Genomic DNA, 27,404 nt, shown 5'->3' on the forward strand with positions numbered 1-27,404 from the left:
TTGTGCTGGTTTATATTCAGCGGGCGTCTGATGATGACTTGTGCGGTGGATTTCAACAGGAAAAGGTCTGAACCGCTTTGACAGTCGTCTATAAACTTTCCAAACTCTCTAATTTCTTCAAACTTCCAGTGAATTAGGAGCTTAAAAAAAAAACACACACACACTACATGCACAAATACAATGTAATATAGTCTATTTTTAATTTGATTTGAAATGTTTATATATGTGTCAATACTGAGTTAATTAAATTTAACATTTTTATTTTATAAAACACTGTTGTTTTTGTTGCTGTCATTTTTTCTGTTTTATTTTAGCACTGTTATATTTTTAATCAATATTTTAAATGAGATTTCTTTTCTTAATTTTCATATAATCTCTAAAAGATTAGTGAAAAATATAAAAACTTATTTTAAAGAAGTCTTTTACCAGTATGATCACCAGTGCTGCATTATTTGATAAAAAATACAGCAAAACGGTCAAATATTATTACAATTTAAAATATATAAATATTTTTTATGTGAATATATTGTAAAATGTATTTTATTTCTATGATCAAAGCTAAATTTTATCCTCTTTACTCCAGTCTTCAGTGTCACATAATCTTCAGAAATTATCCTAATATCATGATTTGCTGGTCAAAAACATTTCTGATTATATATATATATATATATATATATATATATATATATATATATATATATATATATATATATATATATATATATATATATATATATATATATATATGATTATGTGTTTGTGGAAACTGTGATGCATTTTATTTTTCAGGATCCTTTGATGAATAGAAAGTTCAAAAGAACAGCATTTATTTATTATTGTAAACTTTTGCACCATTATAAATGTAATGCATCCTCATTCAGTAAAACTAATTTCATTTAAAACTCATGGATACTGAGCTCGTTGCGGTGCAATTTGGCATCAGATAAATATAATGTGGCTTTAAAATGAAGTGATAAGAAAGCGTCTCAGAAGGCAGCATGACGTCACCGTCTACCTTTTGAACAGCCTTTGCATCTTAATTGCATCTAAGAAGCCTTAAAAACACCGTCTAAGTAGGCAGCACACTAGGTTTGTGTGTGTGATGGATAGAGAAGGAAGCAGAACAGAGACGGACCTTCAAGGTCACTGCACCAACACACACACACACACACACACACCTAAGCTGTCTCTTTAACCAAAGTCCTGTCTGAAGATTATGCTAATTGAGAGTTTTAGCCAATTGTATTGTGTCCAGTCATAAAGATTTTGTTAATTATGAGGCAGTTTAAATGATGGACTGATGAATTACCTAATTAAGGCTGCAGAGCGACGCAAGACTCTCTCTTTCTGTGTGTGTGTGTGTGTGTGTGTGTGTGTGTGTGTGTGTGTGTGTGTTTAAGGTTCCTAGTCAGCATTTTTCCCGCCATCTGGCAGGAACACAGGTGAGATCTGATTGAATGAAGCTAATGTGATAACCACACACACACACACACACACACACACACACACAGCGAGCCCAGATACTTTTTATTCGCATTAATCTAATCGAGTTTACTTAGTGTTGAGGGAAATTCAAAACACACACACTGACACGTATTAATCACCCATCAGGACGTCATAAACCACACAAATCCTCTCAATGGTCTCGATCAATAACTGTATACACACACACACACACACACACACATGTCAGATGCCTTCAGGCGAGGTCCAAGCTCTCACCTTCCCGTCGTTTGTCAGATTTATCTAGCAGGAGATGCGACTCCATAAACGCCCCAGCGCTGCGGTAAAGGACTCTTATTTATTCTGTGGGTTTAGTTATCAGACCTCACATTAACATGACACCACACCTGATCATAAATCACACCCAGGAAATGATCTTGACGGGAAGATTGCCCACCGTGCAATAAAAGATATAAGACCAGAAAGACACAAACTGGTCAATGCACTGCATTCTGTGGCACCAGTAAACCTCAGAACTCAAGGGGGCGATAGAGTTTCCTTCAAGTGTCTGTCATTTCTCCAGATGTTGTTAGCATCTCAGTGTTGCACGCTGCTGTCTTTTCCCATCGCCTGCCTTCAGGATCTTATCACAAGATGCTTCTGAAGTCCAGTTGTATGTCAGAGAGAATAAGGCTCTAGCTGAGCAGCTCGTAGAAGAGAAACATAGAAAGAAAACTTCTTTATCCATCTACAGATGAACTGAAACTGCAACAGCTAATTAATTATAATAATAATAGCCTACCCATCACAACTGAAACTCTACTTTTCTGAGTTGTCACTTTGATCATATTTTGATATCAAATCATCATAATATTAATTTAATAAAATAATCTTGTATTTAATAATTATTTGATTTCCTAGCAAATAGTAATATATTTTATATAACAAATTTTTCTTATCTCATATTATATATTCAGAATTGTTTTCCATGTAATTAGAAATATATTCAAAATTATGTTTATAATATAATATTCATGTATCATAATTACTTAATTTCCATGGCATTCATTTATTTTTTAATTATTTTAAGACTATAATCTCCAATTTCCTAATGAAATTCTAATATAATAACATATTTGTACATTATTTAATTATATTTCACATTTCATAATCTCTGAATAATTATTAATATATTGTTTCTATAATAGAATCCCATATTTAATAATAACTTGATTTCCAAATAATTATACATTATTTTTATATATTTGTTTTATTTTAAAGTATAATTTCATGCTTCATAATTACTTGATTTCCAAGTAACTGTGCATGCATTTAATATATAATATGTTTTTAATAATACAATCTCTTATTTAAAAATTCAAATTTTAAATGTCAGCAAGTGTTGAATTATTTTGAGTGAACCGTGAATAAATATTGTGGAGCTACAGGAAAAATCACATCTTCTTCTTATTTTTATTTATTTATCTATATATTATCTGTTTGTCAAACTAAAGCAAGGCAGGGGATTGGACGGCACATGCTGCCTCGAAACCAAAAGAAAAAATAAATAAATTATATTTTAAATAACACAAATGAAGCCTACATTAATATTTATTGCATTGTGTCATTATGTTTGTGACAACTGAGCATATTTCCCCATGTAAAGCTGGATCTTGTCCGTGTCTTTGTGAATAATTAGGAGTTTGCAGTTGCTCAATGTCACACTGAGCGTCTTTGTCATCCGCCGTCTTTGATTATGATGTCGCCGCTGAGGAATCCCGTGGAATGTGGCGGATTGCTGCGGGAATCCAGGAATCATTCCAGACTGTCTGAGCGTTAACCCTTTCAGGACAGTACAGAGACAGGGAGAGGATGTTTGAACTAGATTCTTAACTTTTTTATTTTATGAACACAAAAATGTTTGTCAGTGCATTGCTTAGTGGTTGCAAGCATATTGCTATTATGTTTTCAAGGCTTTCTTATGTGCATTACATTAGCTGGGTTTCCATCACCCACATTTTGAAGTATCACATCCGAATCAAGAGATGGAAATGCTGAATTTCAAATAAAATGACTTTATTCGGAAAAAAGTTTTTAGGCTTGCTTGAGGTGGTTTTTGACTTGTGTGAAAAAGGGTTAAAGCGAATAATGGGAGATGGAAATGTATTTTGCGAATAAATCCCTTCAAGTGCATTAAAATATGTATGTGACTGCGCTGTGGGACGGTAAATCCTGACTAACCCGTGGACTGATCTTGTTCCACAGCATCTGAAATGTCATTATATCTGTCTGTCGTCAAAGTGCCCTCCAGAACAACTGCGTTCCCGAACAGCAGCATCCACCTCTGCAAGCAATAACCACATTCATTGTTTCGTGGTGCAAAATCATTCAATTCAGTAGCTTCTCCTACTTTTTTTAGTGATATATAGTGCCAGTTTTTCAGGAAGTGACCAATTTGTTCTCTTTGACTCGTTGGATGGAAACGGTGCTTGTTTTTTTTTTTTTGTGCATAAGTTAAATTTGCAACTTTGAATGGAAACCTGGCTTACGTGGATACTAAATGATCTTGCTAATGTTAGCTTGTGGCTACTTAAATGGTATGCTGAGTGGTTTTTAGTGCATTGTTTAATGGTTACCCGGATGTTACTAAGGTGTATTAAATTGCATTTACTAAAATGATTGCTAGGCTCAGGTAAAAAGAGACAGATTTAAGGAATTATTCATGCCTCATGCATAAACACTGTGGGGTGTTTAATACTTAGTGCTGGAGCTGTAAATGCAGTATGAGTAAACACCATTAAAAAATACACATGCAGCTCTTAGATAAAACACTCGTTGGATGTGTTGTCCATTAGTGTAGCTGTGCAAACGTGTGTTTATCGCAAAGGGAGAATATAAACAGGTTGTTTCCTGTACAAACACATTTACATAAACTCAAGAGTGTGTGAGTGTGAGAGAAAGAGAGAGAGAGAAATAAAAAGACTAAGATAAACATCAGGATGTATGCTAGAGTTTCTGTGTCAACACTATGTACTGTACACTGGTCCTGGTGACCCACAACACCTCACACACACACACACACACACACACACACACACACACACACACACACACACACACACACACACACACACACACACACACACACCCTGATCTCAGAACTGGACCAGGCCTAGAAAGCAGTCACAGTCTGGATCAGATCAGCTTTATTACTCTCACTCATGTTTATCCTGGATGATTTCATCTTTTATGGGCTTTCCTGAAATCTGTATTTAGATTAAATGTTTACTCATTGACACTTTATGAATTAGTCGTCTCTAATTGTCAGTGCTGACAGATTTTGTTAATAGTTTGTCCTTTTTAATAAATATTGCATTAAACTTAAACAGAACATTGAATGCTAAAATATGTGAATGAATGCAACTTTTATTGTTCCTGTGGCTCAAGTGGCAGAGCATTGTTAGCAGTACGTTAAACAATTTGCACCATTTGATGTGTCAGCTACCCTTGCACAGGTGTGTGTGTGTGTGTGTGTGTGTTGGCGTGTTTGAGGTTAAAACTGTTTGCCTGAATGCACTGTAAATCGCTTTGGATAAAAGCATCTGCTGAATGCATACATTTAATTTAAATGTAACTTGCGGAATTAAGCACACGTGGTGAGGTCACGTGACAAGCGTACTGCTGTTTGAAACATTTATCTTCATGTTGTATTTGTAGGCACTATGCAGTGACTGTAGTGGGTTTTTATTCCATAGCAGACACTTTCAATAACTCAGAGATCCCAGAATGGAAGTGTCTGCATCTGATAAGGTGAAATTGTTCATAAATAAGCACTTATTAAATGATATTTGTATCCATTAGACTCGATCAACACGGTTATGTTTGAACGCTGAATTAAAGTCATGGGCTGCAGTCTGCTGAATGTTTGAATCCCGTTTGTCGCTTCTCCTCGGGGAAGCTCAAAACTTTCCTTGCGGCGAAACAGACAAGCGTGGCAGTGTTACGCACCGAGGAAAAGTATTCCCGCAAACACTCAGTAAAACGCGCCCACGGGCGTTATTTCCTCGTCCTGACTGGATGAAGGGGGTCCAGCCCTCCTGGGCTTCCTCTCTTTCTCCTTCCATCTCTCAGCAACCCGATCTTTCAGCAGGAGTTTGATGTCTAAACTCTGGGAATCCATCGGCACCCCGCGCGCTTGCGTTATTGTTGCCAATACACTTTCCTCGCGCCCTCGGGTTTCCGTAAATGTTCAAGGAGGAATGGTAAGTATTCTGCTGGAATTATAAGCTCGGGGTCAAACGGGACAGAAGCAGATAAAGTCGGAGGTTTAGGATTCCGCGGCGTGGTTTATATGAACCGGTTCTCCGGATCTGCGGACGAAACTCCGTGTCCATGTGGCGCTTCTGCATCACGCATCAACAGACGGCTCGGTTCCCAATCATGTGGCTGCTCGTGTGCTCCCTCATCGCGGCGCTGAGCGCTGAGAACTACGCCACACAGGCCCAGGTGATGTCCTCCAAAGCGCTGAGGGCTCCTAACGCACGCAGCAATGGTAAGCTCGGAAGACACCGTGACCCCAAAAGTAAAGCGAGTGGCATCTGAGCTCAAATGCTTCTCTTTTCATTTTCATCCTTTTGTAAGTCTCGCTGTCGTATTAATCAACTTTTTAGTGCATGCATGAAGTCTCAGGTTCACACAGGTGTTCTAGCGAGCAGGTGTAGAAGTTCATCACACTAGCTGTCGACAGGCTCGAGTACCAAGCTAACAATATTTGCTCTGAGAACGTTTGCTAACGTTACCTTTAAGTTATTAACACTTTGACTTTGTTCCTAAATGTGCTCTAAATACTTTTTTTAAATTTTTTACAAATATTTTTTCTTTGTTTGTTTGTTATGCAAAAGTAAATCTTTGCAAACATCCTGAGTGTTACTTTTGAATGTCTAACATTTAAAAAATGTTAGATAAACGTTGAACTAAAATGTTGCAGGAGAAACATAAACATTCCATAAAGTATTTTTTTAAACCACTTTTAATGATTAAGAATTTTATCTGAATGTTAACTTAAATGTTTAAAAACAATGTTCTGTGAACAAAGTATTGTTTTAAACATGAACAATAGTTTTAAACATTGTTTTTAATAATGCATGTTTAAAACCTTTTTTTTTTGTGCGAACGTAACGGGAACATTATATTGTATCTTTTTTTTTGGTAAGTATTATGTGAATGTTACTTTTGAATGTTCTTTTGAACATTCTGAAACAATTAGTAACATTTAACAAACATTAAACTCAAATGTTTCGGGAAAAAAAAACATTCCACGAAAAAGTTACAGACTTAATGTGTTAATGTAATGAGAACATTATTAAAGAACAGCTAATGTTGAACAAACATTCTGTTAACGTTTGTTCATAACTTTGAGAGAACCTTGACAGAACGTGATGGAAGACATTCAGACAATTGCCACTGATAGCTGTTTAACCACAATCAAGCACTATGTGGCGTTTTGCATTCATTGCATTCAACACCAGAACTATTATTTCATATTTCAAACCATGCAAAACTGTTTTCTTCTTGTAAAAAGTGCCTGCACTGTCTGTTTACAATAAATGTCACTTGTATTTTATCAAATGCAGTGACATTTAGACATTTTCTAGTGTCTGCTGAAATACTTTGACAGCAGTTACTTAAAATTCATTGCCAAATACTTGAGACAAGTGCCATTAGTTGAGCTCAGAACTTAGCTTTGATATTCTGTGATCTTGTGAATGACATTTTGAAGTGCTGCGGATGTTTTGTGGATGTTCCTCAGTTTTGGTTGGTGTTGTGATCAGCTGAAGCGTGTTGTGACCGGTCTACAGCTCTCTGATCGTCTCTGCTCATGTCACATGTCTGAACCTGGTCCTGAACTCTTGTAGCTCTAACAGTAGAGTCCGATGATAGCAACACAAGGTGAATGGTTCGAAATGCAGTGTAAATATTGCTTATTAAGATTTAATGTGATGAAAAGCTGATTGTTTTGAGGTCATCCCTCTCTCTCCCTCTGTGTGTGTGTGTGTCTGTGTCTGTGTGTGTGTGTGTGTGAGAGTTGACACCTGTAATGAATGGTAAAATATTCAATGCAATGACTAATAATAACATGGATTTTTCCAACATTATGAGTTTCACTAATCGGAATATTTGAAGTTTTAAATGGGATTTTTTAAAATCTATTTTAAATAATTTATGGTTCATTTAAATAGTCTTGCAGTGCATAATTTGTACTTTTTAATATTTCACTTATCACACTGCAGGACAATTTAAACGAACCATAAATTATTCAATATATATGTGATATCTGAATATCTTTTATTTATTTTTAATGACACAAGATTTAAAATGTTCTAGGCACAAATTAGTGATTTTGTTGTGTTTTTAATCTGTACAGTTTTTTTTTTTGAGTTTTACTTTTCAAGTAACCTTGCTTCAGAATTGATGATGCCTTAAAAATTGCATGCAGTCGGGCTATTTAAGAATTATTTAGTATTTTCTGTTTTCACTTTAATTTGTTAATTGTAATGATTTTGTGTTTTTGACATTTTTACCTTAAAATTCCATACACGATTTATTTGCATGAACAAAATCAAATTGAAAGAATTAGGAAATTGTTTAAATAGTTGTACTTGAAAAAATTTGCACCATTTGACGTGTCAGCTACCCTTGCACAGGTGTGTGTGTGTGTGTGTGTGTGTGATGTGGCTGTTGTCGTGTTTGAGCATCTGTGACAGAAATGTTGAGCTGTGTGTGTGTGTGTGTGTGTCTCTGTGTGGTAAAACAGCTGAAATATAGTTATTTTAAGACGGTGAGTCACAGGGTGTCCCGGTTCACACCCAGCCATCAGTGATGAGGAATCTGGAATGGGATTCCCCACCAAACACACACACAAAAAAAGTCTTTAACTTAAATGTTTGAAGGTGTTTCTATTTAGTCGTGTGTGTGTGTGTGTGTGTGTTTGCGCGGTGGCCTGTTTTCTGTCATTTTTACATGCAGACAGGAGGATGCATCTACACTCAGCATATTTCTGTCTGTGTCTCACACACAGCTGTCTGCTAGTGCACATTCTTTCATCGTTTTTAACAGAAACCACATCAGGCTCCAGTTAGTCACTCTGTGTGTGTGTGTGAGAGAGAATCCATGACTGTAAAAGTAGTTCTAAAGCTTGACAGACAAAATGACAGAGCCCTCAGTCGCAGATCTGTGTGATGAAGTCATTTGATCTGTGTGTGTGTGTGTGTGTATGTGTGTGTGTGTGTGTGTGTCTCAGGGTGGCCATGTTTCATCATCTCCATTAGCTCAGTGTTTCCTCATGAAATCAGACATCTGTGAGCTCTTATTCCCTTTATATCTGTCATTTTACAGCATGCAGACAACTTATTCTAGAAACAATGTTGTTGAAAGTACAAAAGTTAATTCAAGAAAAATAGATCAAATACTCAAATCGCTGCAAAATTTGATTGCCTGTCATTCATAATGTTTTGCAAATTCCCGTTTTCCCTATATACAGTATTCCCAGCTCTCTGCTTCAGCACTTTATTTGACAAAAAAAAAAAAAAAAATATATATATATATATATATATATATATATATATATATATATATATATATATATATATATATATATATATATATATATTTTGTGTTGTTGTGCGGAAAATAATTGTTGTATTTTCATGTGATTTGCATTTTAAAAGCCAGGTAACAGGTTAAATAAAAGTTTAACATTCATTTGATTACCATAGTTTTTGATGATAAATATGTTAAATCTTAAAAAGGCAGAAGCCAGAAAAGTTGTATAGAATTTGTAAAAACATAATACAGAATTCATGGGGCTGTACTGTTAAAATTGTTAAAATATTAATTGACTTTTTTTTTTTTCGTTTTTTCGTAAATTTGTTTTACACTGTAAAATAAAAAAACAAATAATGCTCATAATCTAATCAAATATATTAAATTGGTAAAGTTGTAACTTTTTATTTATTTATTTGTTTCTACCACATTTTTTTGGTGATATATTTGTATAAAAACCAAGTACATAACCTTAAATATGAATAGATAAATATGAAAAATTGACTGTTAAAAAAAAAGTAATTGGTAAAGTTTTTAATTCACAGTTTAGTGGTAAAAGAATCTGCAGAAAAATGCATTTTTTTTTAAATAAATAAAAAATAAAACAATTGCTCCCTAATATTGTTACAAATGTATTAAATGATTAAAGTTTCACAAGTTCATAGAAAAAAAAAAAAAAAGGTTTTGTTCGTAAGAAAATCCAGAAAAATTACAACAGAAAACAGAATTTTTGGGAAAAAGTTAAAATCTAATTTTTTGGGTGAAAAATTGTCCAAGTTACAGCATGTTGATCGCGAGTTGAAATGGTAGTTGCTCAGGAAGCAAACCTTGTTTGCTGTTTTTTAATAAGTCAGATGCCATGTGAGTAAAACACAAGGGGTGGAGGTGAAGTCTGTATCCAGCGTGTGTTTATAAGAGATGACTGAGTGTTGAAGGCTTGGATCTCCTGATGCTGCAGTTGAACACTAATCGATTTACTTTCTCACGAGTGATGTCTTTAGTGTGTGTGTGTGTGTGTCTGTGTGTGTGTTGTCAACACTCTCCTCATAAAGCGCTTCATTATCTGTGCTGAACATGTCCTGTGCACTGGAGGCTTGTTTCCTGTGAGTTTTTATTTTTGCAGTAATATGTTCGTGCTGTTCAGCATCAGCGCCTTGTAAGGAATATAAACAGCCACTTAAACTCTTTCCTTTCCCAGATTCTCCCAGGATCACGGTGGTTTGTGTTTGCGTAATATAATTAATGCAGAAAACATGCTGCAAAGTGATTCAGAGTCGATCAATAAGAGCATATTGTATATTAGATTACAGTAGCTCAAACAGTACAGTATTATTCCAATAGCAAACTCTGGACAATCAAATACAGCAGGTTATTTAAAAACGTAAACAGACTTCTGAAAAGCAAAATAATTTGTGGTTTGGTTAAATCAATAATTATAGTAATCCTTCTCTTCTCTTCTCTTCTCTTCTCTTCTCTTCTCTTCTCTTCTCTTCTCTTCTCTTCTCTTCTCTTCTCACCATAAACATATAAATTCATTATAGTAATGAGAATTTGGGGATATAATGTAAGTAGAAAAAAAGAATAAATAGGTCTCGCTTTCTTTGCAAAATATATATCATTTGAATTACTAAATTATGTATAGACATGTATTTGTATGCAACTATATATATTATGCATTATCTGAGTTTTGCAGATTTTTTTTTTTTTGTAATTTTTTTTTTTGTAGTTTGTGTATGTTTTTAATTATGATTTTATAAAGTTACAATAATTCTGATACAACATGCAAAAATAATTCATTATTTTTATAAACGTTTTTTTCAGTTTTAGTTGATTTATAAAATGTACAATTCTATTTATGCATTCATTTCATTTAGGATTTTTCAATATTATGTTTTTATAAATCATAAAATCTATCAGAATAATTCTAGTTAACAGACCTGGCATGGCAGCAAATGCAGGAGTCTGTTAATGATGTCATTCAGCTTCTTCACCATCAATCCTGATGGAACATTTGGTTGCTATGGATGCGAGAACAAACGTTCCAATAGAATGTTAGAGCAGTAATAAACTGAGGCGAGTGTGCTGATGTAACGTGTGTTTTGTGTGGCTCTAGACGTCCAGAAATAGATTCTGCTTTGGGTTCCAACAGCGTAACAGTTTCAGCATGATCTCTCACTCAAGCACAGAGCAGCACGCGAGGTGAGAGAAACTACAAATAGATGGACACACACACACACACACGCACATGCACACGTCCTCAGGGTGAGAGTCTGAGTGTGTCGTGCATCGATGCTTCTGTAAGTTCAGCTCAAACTGTCTGACAGCAGGGTCACACACACCTACACGATGACTCATAAAGTGTTATGCCCGTGTTTGACCTCTGACCTCTAGCTGTCAATAGCAACACATTTGCTTTCTGAACTCCTGTCCTAGGAAATTCTTCATGTCTTCAGATGGATTTATCTGGAGAGAAAATAGAGAGAACAAGAAAATATATTTTGCATAATTTTAATGGCCTTTTTTGCTTACGAAAAATATGGTTTCTTTCTTTCTTTAATGCATATTTTTTCTTAATATTTTAATTTTCAGTTCATAATTTATATTTTTATTCTATATTTTTTATTACTTTTTTTTGTTACACTATTTTACATGTTTATATTTATGTCTAATTGTAGAATCAAATATGATCTGGGCATGTTTTTATTTTATTGTAACAAGGTACAGTATGTGCATGTAGGTAGATAGGTATTTATTTATTTGTTTTTATTTGTTTTACAAAAAAGTTTGAGAAATATTACCTATTATATTAGATCTTGCTCTGATGATTGAAATGCACAATTGTTTAAATGCTGAGAGAAATAAACCGAGGCCAAACATGAGACACAAAATAATGTTTTTATAAACTGGTCAAATGTATAAGTTCTTGTTGAGATGTCTGTTTCGTAGAGAAATGTTTTTCACTGACTGATTATATTTGAGAGTTAGTTGCTATCGTAGTATTGTTTGAGGTTTGATTTTTATGTGCACTTGCGGTCAAATGTTTATGAACCATAAAAAAAAATTGATGTTAAAAAAAATTCAGCTTTGAAACCACTGGAGTAAATTAAATTTTAAGATGCATTCAAATAGAAAATGGTTAGTTTAGATCATAAAAATACTTCAAAATATTTTCAAAATGTTATATTTTGCTGTATTTTGGATCTAATAAATGCAGCTTTGTGATCAGAAGAGACTTCTTTAAAAAAGCATTAAAAGTCTAACTGTTCAAAAACTGTAAGTTAGTATAGTATCAAGTATTTCTGATAAACTTGACTAAACTTTGTGATCGCTTTATATGTCAATCAGACGGTCTCTTCCTGTCTAAATGGGAGGTTCTTGACCAGGATGACCTTAATTGTGAGACACACACACACATACACACACACACACACACACACACAGAGGCATTATTCAGGATCTCACACATGAATGCATGTCTAGATTTGTTTATTTTTTTCTCTGCTCGTCGATGGAGAAATATGTCTGTTCAAAACACTTCAGCACAGCACACACCTTTTGATGATATATAATGAGATCAATCTATTATTTATTCTGACTATGAAAGACTCATTTATCAACGACTAAATTCCTTTGACTAAAAGCACATAATGAATTGCAACAAGCCCAGTAAAAGCAATCTATCATGGATGGCATACAGCATTATTTTTGTAGTATATGTACATTATTAATATTTCAAATTAGCTTTTTTATAATTTTTTATGTTATTAATTAGGTTTGTTTTTATTTTATTAATTTTTTACATTTAATATGTTATTTTAGTCTATTTTTTTTATTTTTATTTCCAGTTAGAATTTGTATGGCTTCAATTTATACTGATTTCAGTTACTGTAGTTTCCAATGCAGTTTTCATTTAATATTCATTTAATTTGTTTTTCATTTAATATGTATAAATATTTTATTAATTTTCACCTTCACTTAACAGAATTGTTTTTGGATAGTTTTTAGTTAATGGTAATAACAGTGAGCAGACAAAACCTAGAGATATTATAATATACTTTTTGCATACTTTTCAAATATTATAATATTTCCTTAATACCAGGACTAAATGATAAAAAAAGTTTGAACATATTACCTAATTACTGATACCAAAATTTACTGATATACAAAAAAATGACCATATTACAAAATTAAATCAATAAAAAAGACGTATTAACTAATTAAATATACTTGTAATACACTTAAGAATAGAATGTGATGATTTACACAATACAATAAAAAATTCACAATTTTACCTAATTAAATTTACATTTAATACGGATATTAATGATTAAATGAATTAAATCAAGTTAAAAATGGACCATATCACCTCAGTAAACGTACTTGTAGTTGACACAATACCAGAATTTACTGATATAACAGAATAAAAACAAATGAAATATTGACCAAATTACATAAATACACTTGTAATTTAATGCCAGACCTAAATTAAATTAAATCAAATAAAAAAAGAGACTGTATTACCTAATTAAATGTACTTGTAATACACTTAACTTTAATGAGGTACTCTTTCTGTTGGGTTTTGTCTTTAGAAGTGTGTACTGTATTCAGTAGACAGTGAGGCAACTGACTGCTTTTTGAAACATAACCTACTTTCTTCTGTCCTGATTCCTGTCATGAACATTTAATCTGATGTATTTAGCTCTTCACAATAACAGACGACAGCTCATATTTTAGCACGCCAAACTTTAAGAGCTTTTAGAACAGTGTGTGTTTGTTCGTGATGAGTGTGTATGTGCAGTGTGTTTTTTTTCCTAAAAAGTTGAAGCAAATTGGTGTTAAAGAATTACGATGTGTGTGAGATTGTGTAAATGAGGCTGTTAAACTGAAAACTGCTAGACCTTCTCTCAGTATCACACTTATAGAAGTGACATAAGCGAGTAGTGTGTGTTTGTGTGTGTGTGAGAGAGAGAGAGAGCGAGCTACAGCGGCCTTATTCCTGTGTGTTAAGTTCATTTAAAAGCTCATTGGTCAGCATCTTGTCATGTTGATGGATGGTGGCCCTGTTCCTGCAGTATAGCCATAATTACAAGTGTTTGCTGTGTGCATGGATCAGTAAACACTGTGTGTGTGTGTGTGTGTGTGTGTGTGTGTGTGTGTGTGTGTGTGTGTGTGTGTGTGTGTGTGTGTGAATCCTATGGTGGTCTTGAGTCAAGGAGCTTTTGGAAATGAAAAAATCATCATGGCTGCATCATTTTGACATCATATCAGGTCACTGTCGATGTCATCACTCTCGTTTAGTGAACCATGAATTCTTTAGTTTTCTTTACAGCGATCAGATGTGCTCATTGGTCTGATTTAAAGATGCATGAACTGTCACATTGAATGATCTTTGTTTTTCTGTTGCGTAAGATCTGCTATTTTTAATAATTTACTTTTGTGGGCTAAAAGCACGTCTGTCTTTTTCTATAGACCTGTCACCATTTCTCCATTTCTGTCTACTCTTGTGTGTGTGTGTGTGTTCTGTCGAAGATTCTGTGGTCCATTTCAGTGAAATCAGTTCAGATATTAAGCTCAAATTCTGATTGTATGTGCTGAAGAGGATCAGAAGGGATTTCAGGTTATTTCTTTATAATCAGATGTTAATTCAGTTCACGTTTCTGTAGTGAATTACGTGATTCATTTTCTTTCCCCCAAAAGAATCAAAAGTGAATTTTGCAGTTTTTCTAAAGAGAATGAGGAGTCAGTTCAGATCACTTCCCAGAAGAATCTGTGTAAACTGACTTCACTTCCTCAACTGAATTAAAAAATAATTAAGCATTTTTTTTCCTGAAGAGAATCAAGTGACTTGTTCTTTTCCTGATAAGATTTATAAGAGAATTGTTAATTTTTGGGAGCGAATTAGAAGTGAATTCGAGTCGCTTAAAGCGCATCAGGTGTGAATTCAGTTTACAAATTCTTATTATATTAAGATTCAGAAGCATGTGAAGTCAATTTTCTGAAAAGAATCAATCATGACTTTAGCTCTTTTCCTGAGGTGAATTTTAAAAGTGAACAAAGGTTGTTTTTTGAAAGAGAATCAGAAGTGAATCTAGATCATTTCCCAAATAGCATCAGAAGTAAATACTCATCTCTTCCTGAACAGAATAACGTTTTTTTTAAGTGAATCCAAAGTGAAATCTCTTCTTTTCCTGAAGTGATAATTTTCCAAAGAGCTTCAGAAATTAATAAACATCAGTTCCTGAGCTGAGTTAGAAGCCTCTTTTATTTTGTAAAGAGAATTAGAAGTGAATGGAGTTTACTTTAGACCTGGATTGAATCTAAAGTGACTTGAGTTATTTTGTTTAAAACAAAAATTCAGATCACTTCATTAAGAGTATTAGAAGTAAATTCACTTTACTTCCTAAATGGAATTAGAAGTGAATTAAGTTGGTCTATTTTGCTGAAGAGAATTCAATTTGAACTGAATTTATGCTGTTTTCTGAACTGAACTGGGATGAACTGAAATGAAATGGATTCTAACATGTGTATGTGTTGTATTTGTGTATATCCGTGTTTGTCTGTTTGTTTATTTGTTTGTCTCAGAGTAAACACACTAACCTGTCCAAGTTGTGACCAGTAACAGACAGCAATCACCTCACAGACTTGTACCGGAAGGAAGAGGTCGTAATGGTCAAGGGCGGAGGTCACGTCCAGAGCCCGCGCTTCCCCAACTCATACCCCCGAAACCTGCTGTTGTCATGGAAACTGCTCTCGCCGCCTAACATGCGCATCCTGCTGGAATTCGATGCTCAGTTTGGACTGGAGGAGGCGGAGAATGGAGTCTGCAGGTGAGGGCGGAGCTTCAAATGGATGAGGCCATGAATAATGAATTAGATTTATTCTTTAAGTGGCAGAACTTAATGCAGTCTGCAAGTGAGGGGGGAGCTTTAGAGTGGAGGAGTACATGAATAATGAATTAGGTGGGTTTAACAATTTTTAAAGTGAAGAGAATGAAATTTTCTGGTAAGACAGAAATTCGGCTAGATGAGTTCATGAATAATTAATTAAAACTGTTTAAGAGTTTTAAGTATATGACAAACATGTTTTCAGGTGAAGGTGTTAAGTATGTGAATAATAGATCTCTTTAAGTGGAGGAGGAGAATGGAGTTTTCCTGTGATGGTGGAGATTCGGATAGATGATTTCGTGAATAATGAATTAGATCTATGTAAATGTTTTAAGTGGAGGAAGAGGAGAATGGAGTCTGCAGGTGAGGGCGGAGCTTCAGGGTGAACGAGTTCATGAATAATGAATTAGATCTATGTTAAAGTTTTAAGTGGAGGAGGAGGAGAATGGAGTCTGCGTGTGAGGGCGGAGCTTCAGGGTGAACGAGTTCATGAATAATGAATTAGATTTATGTAAATATTTTAAATGGGGGAGGAGAATGGAGTCTGCAGGTGAGGGCGGAGCTTCAGATTTCATGAGTAATTAATTAAATTTGTTTACAGGTTTTAAGCAGAGGTGGAGAATTGGGTGGAGCTTTGGATGGAACCGTTTATGAATAATGAATTAGACCTATTTAAACTGTTGTGAAAGTGTCTTTTTGACTCTTTGGGTTAGTCTGTATGGTAAATATTTTGGCAGTTTAACAAGCATCAAAACCTAAAGCCCTCTACATAGCTATAAATTGGATTTATTCATAAAAACGTTAATCTGGGACCTCCAGGTGAATGTCCTGCATGGTAAAATCAACTAAAGTGTGAGAGAATTACAGGTTTGGTTCTCATTCTGCATTTCTGGACTAGAAATAAAGGCCTGAAGAGTTAAAACATGATATGAATATTTAATGAGCAGAAAGCCAATCAGAGCGAGTGTGCCCAGTGTGTGTGGTGACTCTCGGGTTACGGGTTTGTCCTTGAGGTTAGAGGTTTTACTGTGAATCTGATACTTTATAAAGACCCTCGAGACATTGAGACTAAAAATAAAGCAGGAAAACACAGAGGAGAGATGAGGTGAATTTATTGGATGATAAAGAGGCAAGAAGGGAAACAAGTAGAGAGATAAGATACTTAATTGTTACAGGTATATATATTATTCAGTCTAAAATCCAATAATTTATATGATATAGATAAAAGCATGACATTACATTACCAATTACTGCATTGGTTTTGTGTATGACTATGTACCCTGTGCAAGCACTGTTATTATAAACTAAAACTATAAATCATTCTTGTTCATTTATATAAAGCTGAAATAACAGAAAATATAATTAGATGAAGAACTTTAATTAGAATGCATTAGAAATGTTGCATTGGCAACGAACTAAATAATAAAAATAATTAAATCTAAATAGAAAAATACAAAATATGAATAAAACTTAGAAAAATTGCTAAAACCGAACTGAAAATATGCAAACAGTCAGTTCAAAAATACTAATAGATACTATAATAGCATATAAAGAATGCTAAAATAACATAAAAAATTGTAATTGTGATTACAGCCAAATCACAGCAGATATTATAATCATATGATTGTTCCTGTAGCTCAAATGGTGATGCATTGCTTTAAAAAGTGCAACGTTAGGCGTTCGAATCCCAGAGAACACATATTAGGAAAAAATTGTAAGCCTGAATGCAATGTAAGTTGCTTTGGGAAAAAGCGTTTGCTAAATGCATAAATTTACATTTTAAATTTATGTGAATTTTTTATCTAATTAAATGTATTTGAGGAACAGAAACAGAGCATTTTAAGGTGGCCCTGCAGATGTGCTTGATCAGGTGTCTATGCTTCAGGTTTACACCTTGATCAGGTGTCTATGTACTGACAGGTTTGTGTGTTTCAGATATGATTATGTGGAAGTGGAGGATATTTCTGAAACCAGAACCATCATCTGGGGCCGCTGGTGCGGACAAAGAGCTCCGTCACGGATCACATCCAAATCAAATCTCATCAAAATCACCTTCAAATCGGATGATTACTTCGTAGCAAAACCAGGATTCAAAATCTGGTATTCGCTGCTGGTGAGTTTCTCTTCTGTTTGTATTATTGCTGTTTATTTTAGAAATAAATTAATACCTTTGTTCAGCAAGGATGCAATTCATTGATCAAAAGTGTCCAAAATTACATGTATAATGTTACAAAAGTTTTTGTTTCAAATAAATGGTTCTTTTAAGCTTTCCTATTCATCAAATAATCCAATTTTCATCAGCACACCTGTCTTCAACATTAATAATAACACTCACACAAAAACATTATGTAAAATTATGAGTTGGGTTTATCAGCTTCTTACCTGAAATACTTTTTTACCTTAGATGAACTTACAAAAGTTTGGCTTGATTAAGACTTTTGTTTCTGAGCCAGAATAAGACTGACAAAGAGAGGTGCGAGTGACAGTACAAGAAAGTGAGAGAGCGTGAGACTGAAGTGAATGTGTTACTGCGGTAAAAGCACTGATGCAATGCTGAAAGATCCTCCCTGTCTTAACGGAGTAGTCTGAGCTTAGTTCTCTCTTTATTGCATGTACATGGAGAAGCTCTATAATGAGAAATTACAGCTAAAAACATGTCTTAAAATCAAAAGAATCATTCACCTAAAAATTTGCTCACCCTCAGGCCACCAAAGATTTAGAGGAGTTTATCGTTTTTAGCAAATGTATATTTTTGAGTGAACTACTCCTTTAAGACTGTTTTTGTCTTTTAATGGCACAAACAGATATGGAGAGTTTCTCTTCAGGAAGATGATGTGTTTGTTTCATAGGCCTTTTGTTAGCATTATCTCATGATCTTTTCAAAATATGCTCCAGTTGCCAATGGTTATGATGTTTGTTCTCATCTTTTGGGATAAGTGAATGTTTGCATATCATAATTGTGCCTTTTTGTTCAAGGTCTGTGACTACAATTAGAGAATTATCCTTGAACGTCTCTAAGATTTGCATATTTGTCATAAACTAATAATGCATGAGGGGTTTTAGTTTATATTTGTTTATTTTTATTCTATAGAAGGCAACTTGACTTAAATTAGGATAATTTTAATGAAATTAATTCAATATTCATGTTCTTTGGAGAAAATCCATAATTCTCAAATCAACTTCACAGGTATCATTCTGCTGTTTTAAAGTGCTAATTATCTAACCTAAAGTTCATGTAAAGTTAAATATTTAACTTAATTGATGCATTGAACAATGCATTAACGTTTCTAAATGCGAGACTGAATAGGCTATGCAGAAGAAAATGTTGCTTTAATGTTGAATTTTTATTTTGTTTGTGAAATTTTATATACTTTATTATAGAGAAATTATGGTTACAATTTATTTGAAGCTGTCATTGTTAGTGTAAGTATAAATTTAAGTACTGAGTAATATTAAGTACTTATCACTATTACCATATATGATTAGGTTTTGGCTTATGGTTACTTGCATGTTGTTTATGCATAATTAAGTGTTATTATAGAGTAAATACATGTGTAACAAGGAAAACTTTAAAAAAGTGTTACTGAAATGATGTGATTATAAATTGCATGTAAATTAGTGTAACAGTGTTTGTGGTTGTTAACATTAATATCTGAACAAACGGAACAAAGTCACTTATTATGGATGCATTTATTTGACCGAAAATACAGTAATATTGTGAAATATAATTACAATTTTTTTGATAATTTAATTTGATTTTAATAATTGCCTTTTCATGCATTTTCTGCTTTTATTTATATATATATATATATATAGAAATATATATTTCTTCACCTGCTTATCCATAGTTATGTCAGCAGAAATGTAGTTTCGGAGGTAGAGCAAGTTATTATATTTTGATGAAAGATTTTTTTTTAAACAGCATGCATTGATGAATCCTTCACAGTAAGACTAGGAATATGTTTAAAAAGTAACCAAGTCACATGGTTGAACCCTGAAATTGCTGGACTTCAGGTTCAGGGGTAGGCACTTTGTTCAGTCTGATCTGTCATGTGTAATTCCCTGAATCTGCGGTATTCCTGACATTTCCACATACCCGCTCTGCTCCGGACGTCTCTGTAGGACACAAGCTGTGTGTGTGTGTGTGTGTGTGTGCATGACATCAGAGGCCATAGAGACATGATCTCTGATGGGAAACATCATCATAACAGACCACCCGCGACCTCTGATCCCCTCCTATTGTTTGCATTGCCGCAGGAGCAGATTTATGTAAGGAGTGTGGCAGCACAGGGAAGTGTACTTTCATAGCATATGTAGGTTTTAAAGTAAACTGCATGGAAAAACAACATGTCAGTTTTCATGGCTTTGCATTTACATTTCTTTATTTATATTCAGTTTTATTTTTAAGCAACGGTTTCATAAATTGCTTTGTAGTTAATTTTATATTGTATATTATTTTTTTATATATTAAAGTTTTAGTCTTAGAATTTTAGTCAAAGGTGTTTTTCTTAATACTTATAGTTGTAGTAAAGGTGTCTTAATACTTGGTTTTAGTTAAATGTATCTTTCTTTATGCTTGTATTTTTTGTTAAATGTGTCTTAATACTTGTAGTTTTAGTTAAGAGTGTCTTTCTTAATACTTGTAGTTTTAGTTAAAGGTGTCTTTCTTAATACTTGTAGTTTTAGTTAAATGTGTCTTCCTTTATACTTGTAGTTTTAGTTAAAGGTGTCTTAATTTTAGTTTTAGTTAAAGGTGTCTTTCTTAATACTTGTAGTTTTAGTTAAGGGTGTCTTTCTTAATACTTGTAGTTTTAGTTAAAGGTGTCTTTCTTAATACTTGTAGTTTTAGTTTAATGTGTCTTTCTTAATACTTGTAGTTTTAGTAAAGTTGTCTTTCTAAATATTTGTAGTTTTAGTAAATGTGTCTTGATACTTGTAGTTTTAGTATTGACAAACATACTATACTTCGTTTTTTTCATTTTTGTTAGTTTTTAAGCACTTATTTTTTAAAGTTTTTAGTTTTTGTTTATTTTGTGTTATTTTATGTCAGCTTTCAAAATGTCTAAAATTGTGGAAATTTTTAAGTAAACTGCAGGGAAAAATTGAGAAGTCAGTCTTCAGAACAAGGTTGTTATAATTTTGCACTTACAAAATACATTTTTTGTTTGTATGTTTTGGTTTTTGAAATGTTTCAGCATTTGACAGCTATACTTGTAGTTGATTTAATTAAGCATCATTTTATTTCAGTTTTCAATTGTTTTTTTTTAAATTTTATGGAATGCTTTCAAGTATGTTCTATTTGGTTTTAGTTTCAGCAAAAGTTTATTGAATATAAGTTTAATTTCAATTTTCATGGCTGTTCGTTTACATGTTTTTATGTTAATTTTAAGTTTCCATTTTTAGTTTGTTTTTCAGTATCTCAAAGTTATAATACTTGCAATTTTATTATAGACTATAAACTATAAGTATATTTTGTTTAATTTTAATATGGTTTTCAACTGCAAGTTTTATTGGATGCCCTTTAGTTCAGCATATGGAGGTTTTTAAAATCACTTGCTAGGAAAGTCATTATTTTCATATTTTATTAAATATTAATTCCATACATGTCTTTTTAATCTTTTTTAACTCTTTATTATTATTTATTAATATACAAGAATGTTTTTATACCAATGATAGTTGCAATATACAATAAGGAATGCTGTTCTGAACACACTGTCTATGTTCTCCAGTCCATCTCTCTTTCCTCATTATGGCTGTATAACTGTGGAGGTGGATTGATGGCCTTGTTAATTCGGGTCTCCTGATGGTTGTGTAATGTTCCCCTGTCGTTTATGGCCACTTTTAAATGCAAGCGCTGTGATGTCTGTAGCCACGCCTCCTCGGCCGGTGACATCATGAGTGATGGTGTTTGTGTTGCTGATTGCTGCTGCGCGTCAGGAGGGTTTCCAGTCAGGATTTATCAGCGCAGATAATGACTTTCCCAGATTTCCCATGCCGCTGATGTAGAATACATAAATGATGACAAAAGTTTGAAGTCTCTGTCTGTTTTTCAGGACAGCTCACCTCTCGCGTCTCTGACCAACTGGGAAGCAGTTACAGTGATGTCCGTAAGTATTACACACTTCTAGATGATGAAACATGGTCTTAATTAAATGGACACGGTTTCTTCAGTAGATCCCAAATGGAGACGTTTAGGAGAATGTTCCCCCTGCTCTGGAGCTTACAGTGATACAGAGTGGATGTGTTGCAGGAAAGTGGGATTTTACAGTCTGTGTCTCTGTAGAATTTCAGGGAGGTTTCTGGGACGGACACGCCACTGTCTGCGGTCGCACTGGACAACGACATCGCCAGCGTCAGCTCGGTGGAGGAGCTCCTGAAACACATGAACCCCTTCACCTGGCAGGAAGACCTGGAGCAGCTCTACACACACACACACCACTACAGACCAAGAGCTTTCCACACTGACCGCAAACACAAGCGTGAGTCTCACACACACACACACCCCACTACAGACCACGGGCTTTCCACACCGACCGTAAACACAAGCGTGAGTCTCACACACACACACACACACACACACCCCACTACAGACCACGGGCTTTCCACACCGACCGCAAACACAAGCGTGAGTCTCACTCACACACACACACACTACTACAGACCACGAGCTTTCCACACCGACCGCAAACACAAGTGTGTCTCACACGCGCACACACACACTACTACAGACCACGAGATTTCCACACCGACCGTAAACACAAGTGTGTCTCACACACACACACACACACACACACACACACACACACTACTACAGACCACAAGCTTTCCACACCGACCGTAAACACAAGTGTGTCTCACACACACACACACACACAGACACACACTACTACAGACCATGAGATTTCCTCATCCAACCGTAAACACAAGTGTGTCTCTCACACACACACACACACACACTACTACTACAGACCACGATATTTCCACACCGACCGTAAACACAAGCGTGAGTCTCTCTCACACACACACACACAGACACACATAAATTAAAGTTAAATTTATCTTATACATCAATTATTAATTATTTATTTTTGGAGGAAATTAGAGGATTAGAGGATAAATAAATTAATTATGTATTATTTATGCCATTGTTAATGGAAGCCTTCCATAATGGTCCATAATGTTCAAGAAGTGAACATTACAGGCATTCAGTTCTGCATGACACACACACACACACACCCACACACACACACACACCACACCATTATCCATTCACTTTGTTTTTATGAGGCAGACGGAGGTGATTTCCTCCCGTCTCTTCATTTAAACCTCCCTTCCGCTCTGTCCATCCAGAACAGATTGTGATTATGTGAGTCATAAGTGATAAAAAAAAAAATCCAAAACAACACACTGGAATGTTCTTCACAAAGTACAAACACACACTCACACACACACTGATCTTGTGTCCCTGATAAAGGTGAAACATTGTAAGGCCAGTGGAGAGTGTGTTAGTTAGGGTTTCTGTGTCTGTTTGTTTGTTACTGGGGTCAGGATGTAGTTTGATGTTCTCTGTGTTTGTAGTAAACCCCGTCCGTCTCGCTCTTTCCCTCTCAGTCGATCTCGACCGTCTCTATGATGACGTGAAGCAGTACAGCTGCACCCCACGCAATTTCTCAGTGAATCTCCGCGAGGAGCTGAAGGCCACCAACGCCGTGTTTTTCCCACGATGCCTCCTGGTGCAGCGCTGCGGGGGAAACTGCGGCTGTGGCACGGACAACTGGAACTCCTGCAGCTGCAGCGCCGGAAAAACCGTCAAGAAACTACACGAGGTATCCCACAATGCACTTTTTCAAGCAGGTTCCCAAACACTCCCTCTATCTGCCATACGGTCATTCAGACAGATAGTCCCGCCCCCACCGTGAACTGTTGAAGTTTTGAGCATGTGTGTGTACATACAGCGTCTTATGTTAGTCAGGAGCGTTTGTTCTTCCTGTGGAGTTTGAGCGAGTGAAGTGTTATCCTCTCTCTGCTTATCAGCTCCAAACACACACACATGCTGTATTTTGTGTGCTGAAACTCCAGTGTATCTCTCCATCCATTTGCGTTCCATTATCCTATAGCGCTCTCTCTCTCACACACACACACACACACACACACACACACACACACATACTTGTCTCTGTCTGCCTTCACTCGTTTGTCCGTCTGCTGCTGTTTTCCTCTGATCGGTCGTGACTAGTGTGACACTTTTTGTTCTGTTTGAGATTATCAGCAAATGACACGCGAAATCCATTGACACACACACACACACACACACACACACACACACACACACACACACAGAGTAGTGTTCCATCTGAACTGATGACAGTTGTAAAGTGTGATGTCTGTCTCTTCTTCTTTCCCGTTTCTTTTTTTTTTTTACGTTCTGAAATAATAAAACAAATGCACACACCCCCTCAGGTTTAATTAAGAGGACAATATAGAAATTCTCCTTCTCCTTTCATGTTCTTTGGTTTTTATTGTGTGCATTTTGTTTAGTTATTTGTATTATTATTTATTATCATCAGTGTACGTTGGTTATTTATTCATTTCGTGTTTTCAGACTGTCAAGGTTGATATGATGTAACAACTGATAATGAAATTCAAATGTTTAACAGGGTAAACATGTAAAGTATTTTTAATGAATGTTTTCAATTATTACTTTATGATAACTAATGTTATTAATAATGTTAACAAATGGAATCTTTTTGTTTTTGCAGAAATATAAATTTTAACTAGAAAATATTTTATATATTTTATGTTTAATATATTTTTGAATTTATTAACTTATTTCATTCATCCACATTCTGCTGTAACTTCACAACATATTAACACCATTAACTGAAAACACACACTTGGTAACATTTCAACCTGAACACTGTCTGACCCAATCTAGTGTTAATAATCAGAGTGAAGCCTCATGGGATGTCTGATGCATTCTGGGAGATGTAGTTGCATTTAAAGAGATGTGACACGGGCAGCCGCAGAGTGATTGACAGCTGTCACAGTGCTGTCATTGTGTAGAATAATAGACTGTTACCCACGGCAACATCTGCTAAATGTGATTGGCTGCGGCTGTCAGTGCTGACTAATGTGAAACACACACACACACACACACACACACAGATATATTAGCTTCAGTACAGAACATATGACACATCTAGAGATCAAGGGTCAAGGACAGATATTGATTGTTAAACAAATCAATGAAGACAAATCAACTGATCATTCTCTTTTATTTCTTGCCCTGATCAAACAAAGAAATACCGCACATGCAGCTTTGGCTTTGGTTATTTTGATGAGGAATAAACATTGTTGCAAACTGTTACAGTTAACAATTCTAATGGAATGTTCTGGGTTTAATTCTACAAACCGCATTTGCTGCTTAATATCCATTAACACAGAAAATCATTTAGACTTACTCTTTAGTTTATTTTTCAAATTGAACTTGCAATAGAGACCAGTGCCTTTCTTTTAAGTTTTGTTTTGTATAGCAAGGTTATTTTTTGTTTTTATTATCTTTTATATTTTTTCTTACTTTTGTTTTCTTACTTTTTTAGCTTTTTTCCCCTCAGTTAAAATTGCACTTTTAATTGTTATAGTTAAAGAACAAAATTAGCTGAATTCAATTTTTATGAACAAGTGTAGCAAAATATTTAAAATTTAGGTTAATTTGGTCAGGTTTAATTCTCAAAGAACAACATTTGATAAATTAGATTTTTTTTTTGTTATAGTTTTTTTTTTTTTTTGTAGTGAATTTACAGAATATGTTTGATTTGTTGAAGTTAAGTTCTAAACAAACTTTTTTTGTTTATTTTTATTTTTTTTACATTTAGTCAGTAAAGAACAACATTGGCTGAACAAATTTATTTTTAGTTAAATTAAGTAGAATTTAGCTGAATTAGATTTTTCACATTTAGTTGTAAAAACAGTTTAAGTTTTTTGATTTTGTTCAATTGTTAAAGAACAAAACGTTCTTGTCTTGTTTTCATTTTTAAAAATGTTATAGTTAAGCAACAAAATATGCTGATATTTATTTTTACATTTAATTGTTGAAAAACAAAACTTGCCAGTTGAATTGTACATGTATTTGTAAAAAATTATTGATTTTTTATTTTTATTTTATTTTATTTTTTACATTTAGTTATAGTTACAAGTTACAATAATTTATTTGAATAAATTGGTTATAGTTACAAAACACCTGCTAAATTTATTTGACTTGCATTTAGTTGTTCACTAAAAATTTACTAGATTTCTCTTAATATTTAGTGTGTGTGTGTGTGTGTGTGTGTGTTGTCAGGTGCTGAAGTTTTCTCCAGGTCCGAGTTTCTACAGGAAGAAAACACGAGCTCACTGGGTTCTGGAGGAGATTCACCTGCAGCATCATGAGAGATGTGACTGTGTGTGTCAGTCTAAACCGCCACGATGAAAACACACACACACACACACTCACAGAATGCCATTCAGACATATAACTACAGGTCATGCGTCCACCTAAACAAAAAAACACAACACACACTTGTCTTCAGTTTTCTTTCCAGTGTTAGGACTCCAATATAATGTAGCTTCTCTGTTGCAGTTTTATCTTTATGTTTATATGTTGTTGTGTCCAGTAAAGTCACATGGAACTCACCAATGGAATGTAAATGAATATTAATGAGGCTTTTGCTCTCTGAGACCAATCAGAAGTCAGAGTTCCCTGAAGGGGCGGATCCCTCACAATCTGATCCAAGCCAGTGTTATTTATTAAAAGAACTGTCTTTGTCTTTTTATATCTGTGATCATGCTGTTGTATGTGGCTTTTTTTCATATTCTTTCTTCGAGTGACTCATGAAAGCACATTCATTTCACCCCAAAATGAAAAGAAAGAAACTTTTAGGTATGGATTTGTTTGTATGCATTAATTTATGACAAATAAACTCATTTAACCACTGTAGAAGCATGTTTCTGTTTTAAAATATGATCCTGTAAGTCATAATTTTGCAAAATGCATCTCATAAGAGAATCTATCACGATAATAGCTAAGCACGTCACACTAATGAGAAGCTTTCTCGTAATTGAGTTGGATTTTTATGAGTCATCATTACTAGATGAATATTTTCTCAAGACGTGAAATATTGTAGTTCTTTACGATTAAAAAAAGTCATGAGAAATTCTGTTTGTTTCTTGTCGGAGTAGTGTTTTTTGGAAATGTAAGCTGTTCTTAATTAAAGGATTTGGACTGGCATTAATTAGGAGTCGTTGATAAGGCAGAGAGCTGAAATCATTTAGTTGTGCTCAAGATCATTTGTGTTTCATAGATTTCACATCTCAAACATATATCAGAGATGATCAGAAGATCACATTTAGGACATTTTATAAATGAGGCTCGAGGTCATTTTTACATGAAGTTTCACAAGTCATTATGAGAAAGTGTTGAATTTTTAATAGAAAATG

At 34.4% G+C, this 27,404-nt stretch overlaps 1 protein-coding gene across 5 annotated transcripts; it reads left to right on the plus strand.

Annotated features, from left to right (window-relative positions):
• Window positions 1-5,120: 5,120 nt before the first annotated feature.
• LOC113114617 (platelet-derived growth factor D) lies at window positions 5,121-26,810 on the plus strand. Of its 5 annotated transcripts, none has more exons than XM_026281494.1 (7): window positions 5,121-5,253; window positions 15,686-15,872; window positions 17,865-18,042; window positions 21,983-22,036; window positions 22,213-22,408; window positions 23,541-23,755; window positions 26,269-26,810. In XM_026281494.1, exons 2-7 carry the CDS (start codon window positions 15,712-15,714, stop codon window positions 26,395-26,397), a joined length of 933 nt encoding a protein of 310 aa, XP_026137279.1. In that variant the 5' UTR covers window positions 5,121-5,253; window positions 15,686-15,711; the 3' UTR covers window positions 26,398-26,810. The 5 variants fall into 5 exon arrangements, with proteins under 5 accessions (XP_026137279.1, XP_026137278.1, XP_026137275.1 ...); XM_026281493.1 differs by having other exon boundaries at window positions 5,122-5,253; window positions 15,628-15,872; XM_026281490.1 differs by lacking the exon at window positions 5,121-5,253 and adding an exon at window positions 5,301-5,995 and having other exon boundaries at window positions 15,662-15,872.
• The last annotated feature ends 594 nt before the right edge of the window (window positions 26,811-27,404 follow it).

The sequence above is a fragment of the Carassius auratus genome, chromosome 15 (genome assembly GCF_003368295.1).
Source record: "Carassius auratus strain Wakin chromosome 15, ASM336829v1, whole genome shotgun sequence".
Taxonomy (NCBI): domain Eukaryota; kingdom Metazoa; phylum Chordata; class Actinopteri; order Cypriniformes; family Cyprinidae; genus Carassius; species Carassius auratus.

Bases quoted from the DNA above. Each gene is read 5' to 3' on its own strand.
- LOC113114617 (XM_026281490.1), top strand. From the start codon at position 5,836: ATGTGGCGCTTCTGCATCACGCATCAACAGACGGCTCGGTTCCCAATC. The intron at 15,873-17,864 runs GTGAGGGCGGAG...TGTGTGTTTCAG, and splicing joins GCGGAGAATGGAGTCTGCAG to ATATGATTATGTGGAAGTGG. The intron at 18,043-21,982 runs GTGAGTTTCTCT...TCTGTTTTTCAG, and splicing joins AAATCTGGTATTCGCTGCTG to GACAGCTCACCTCTCGCGTC.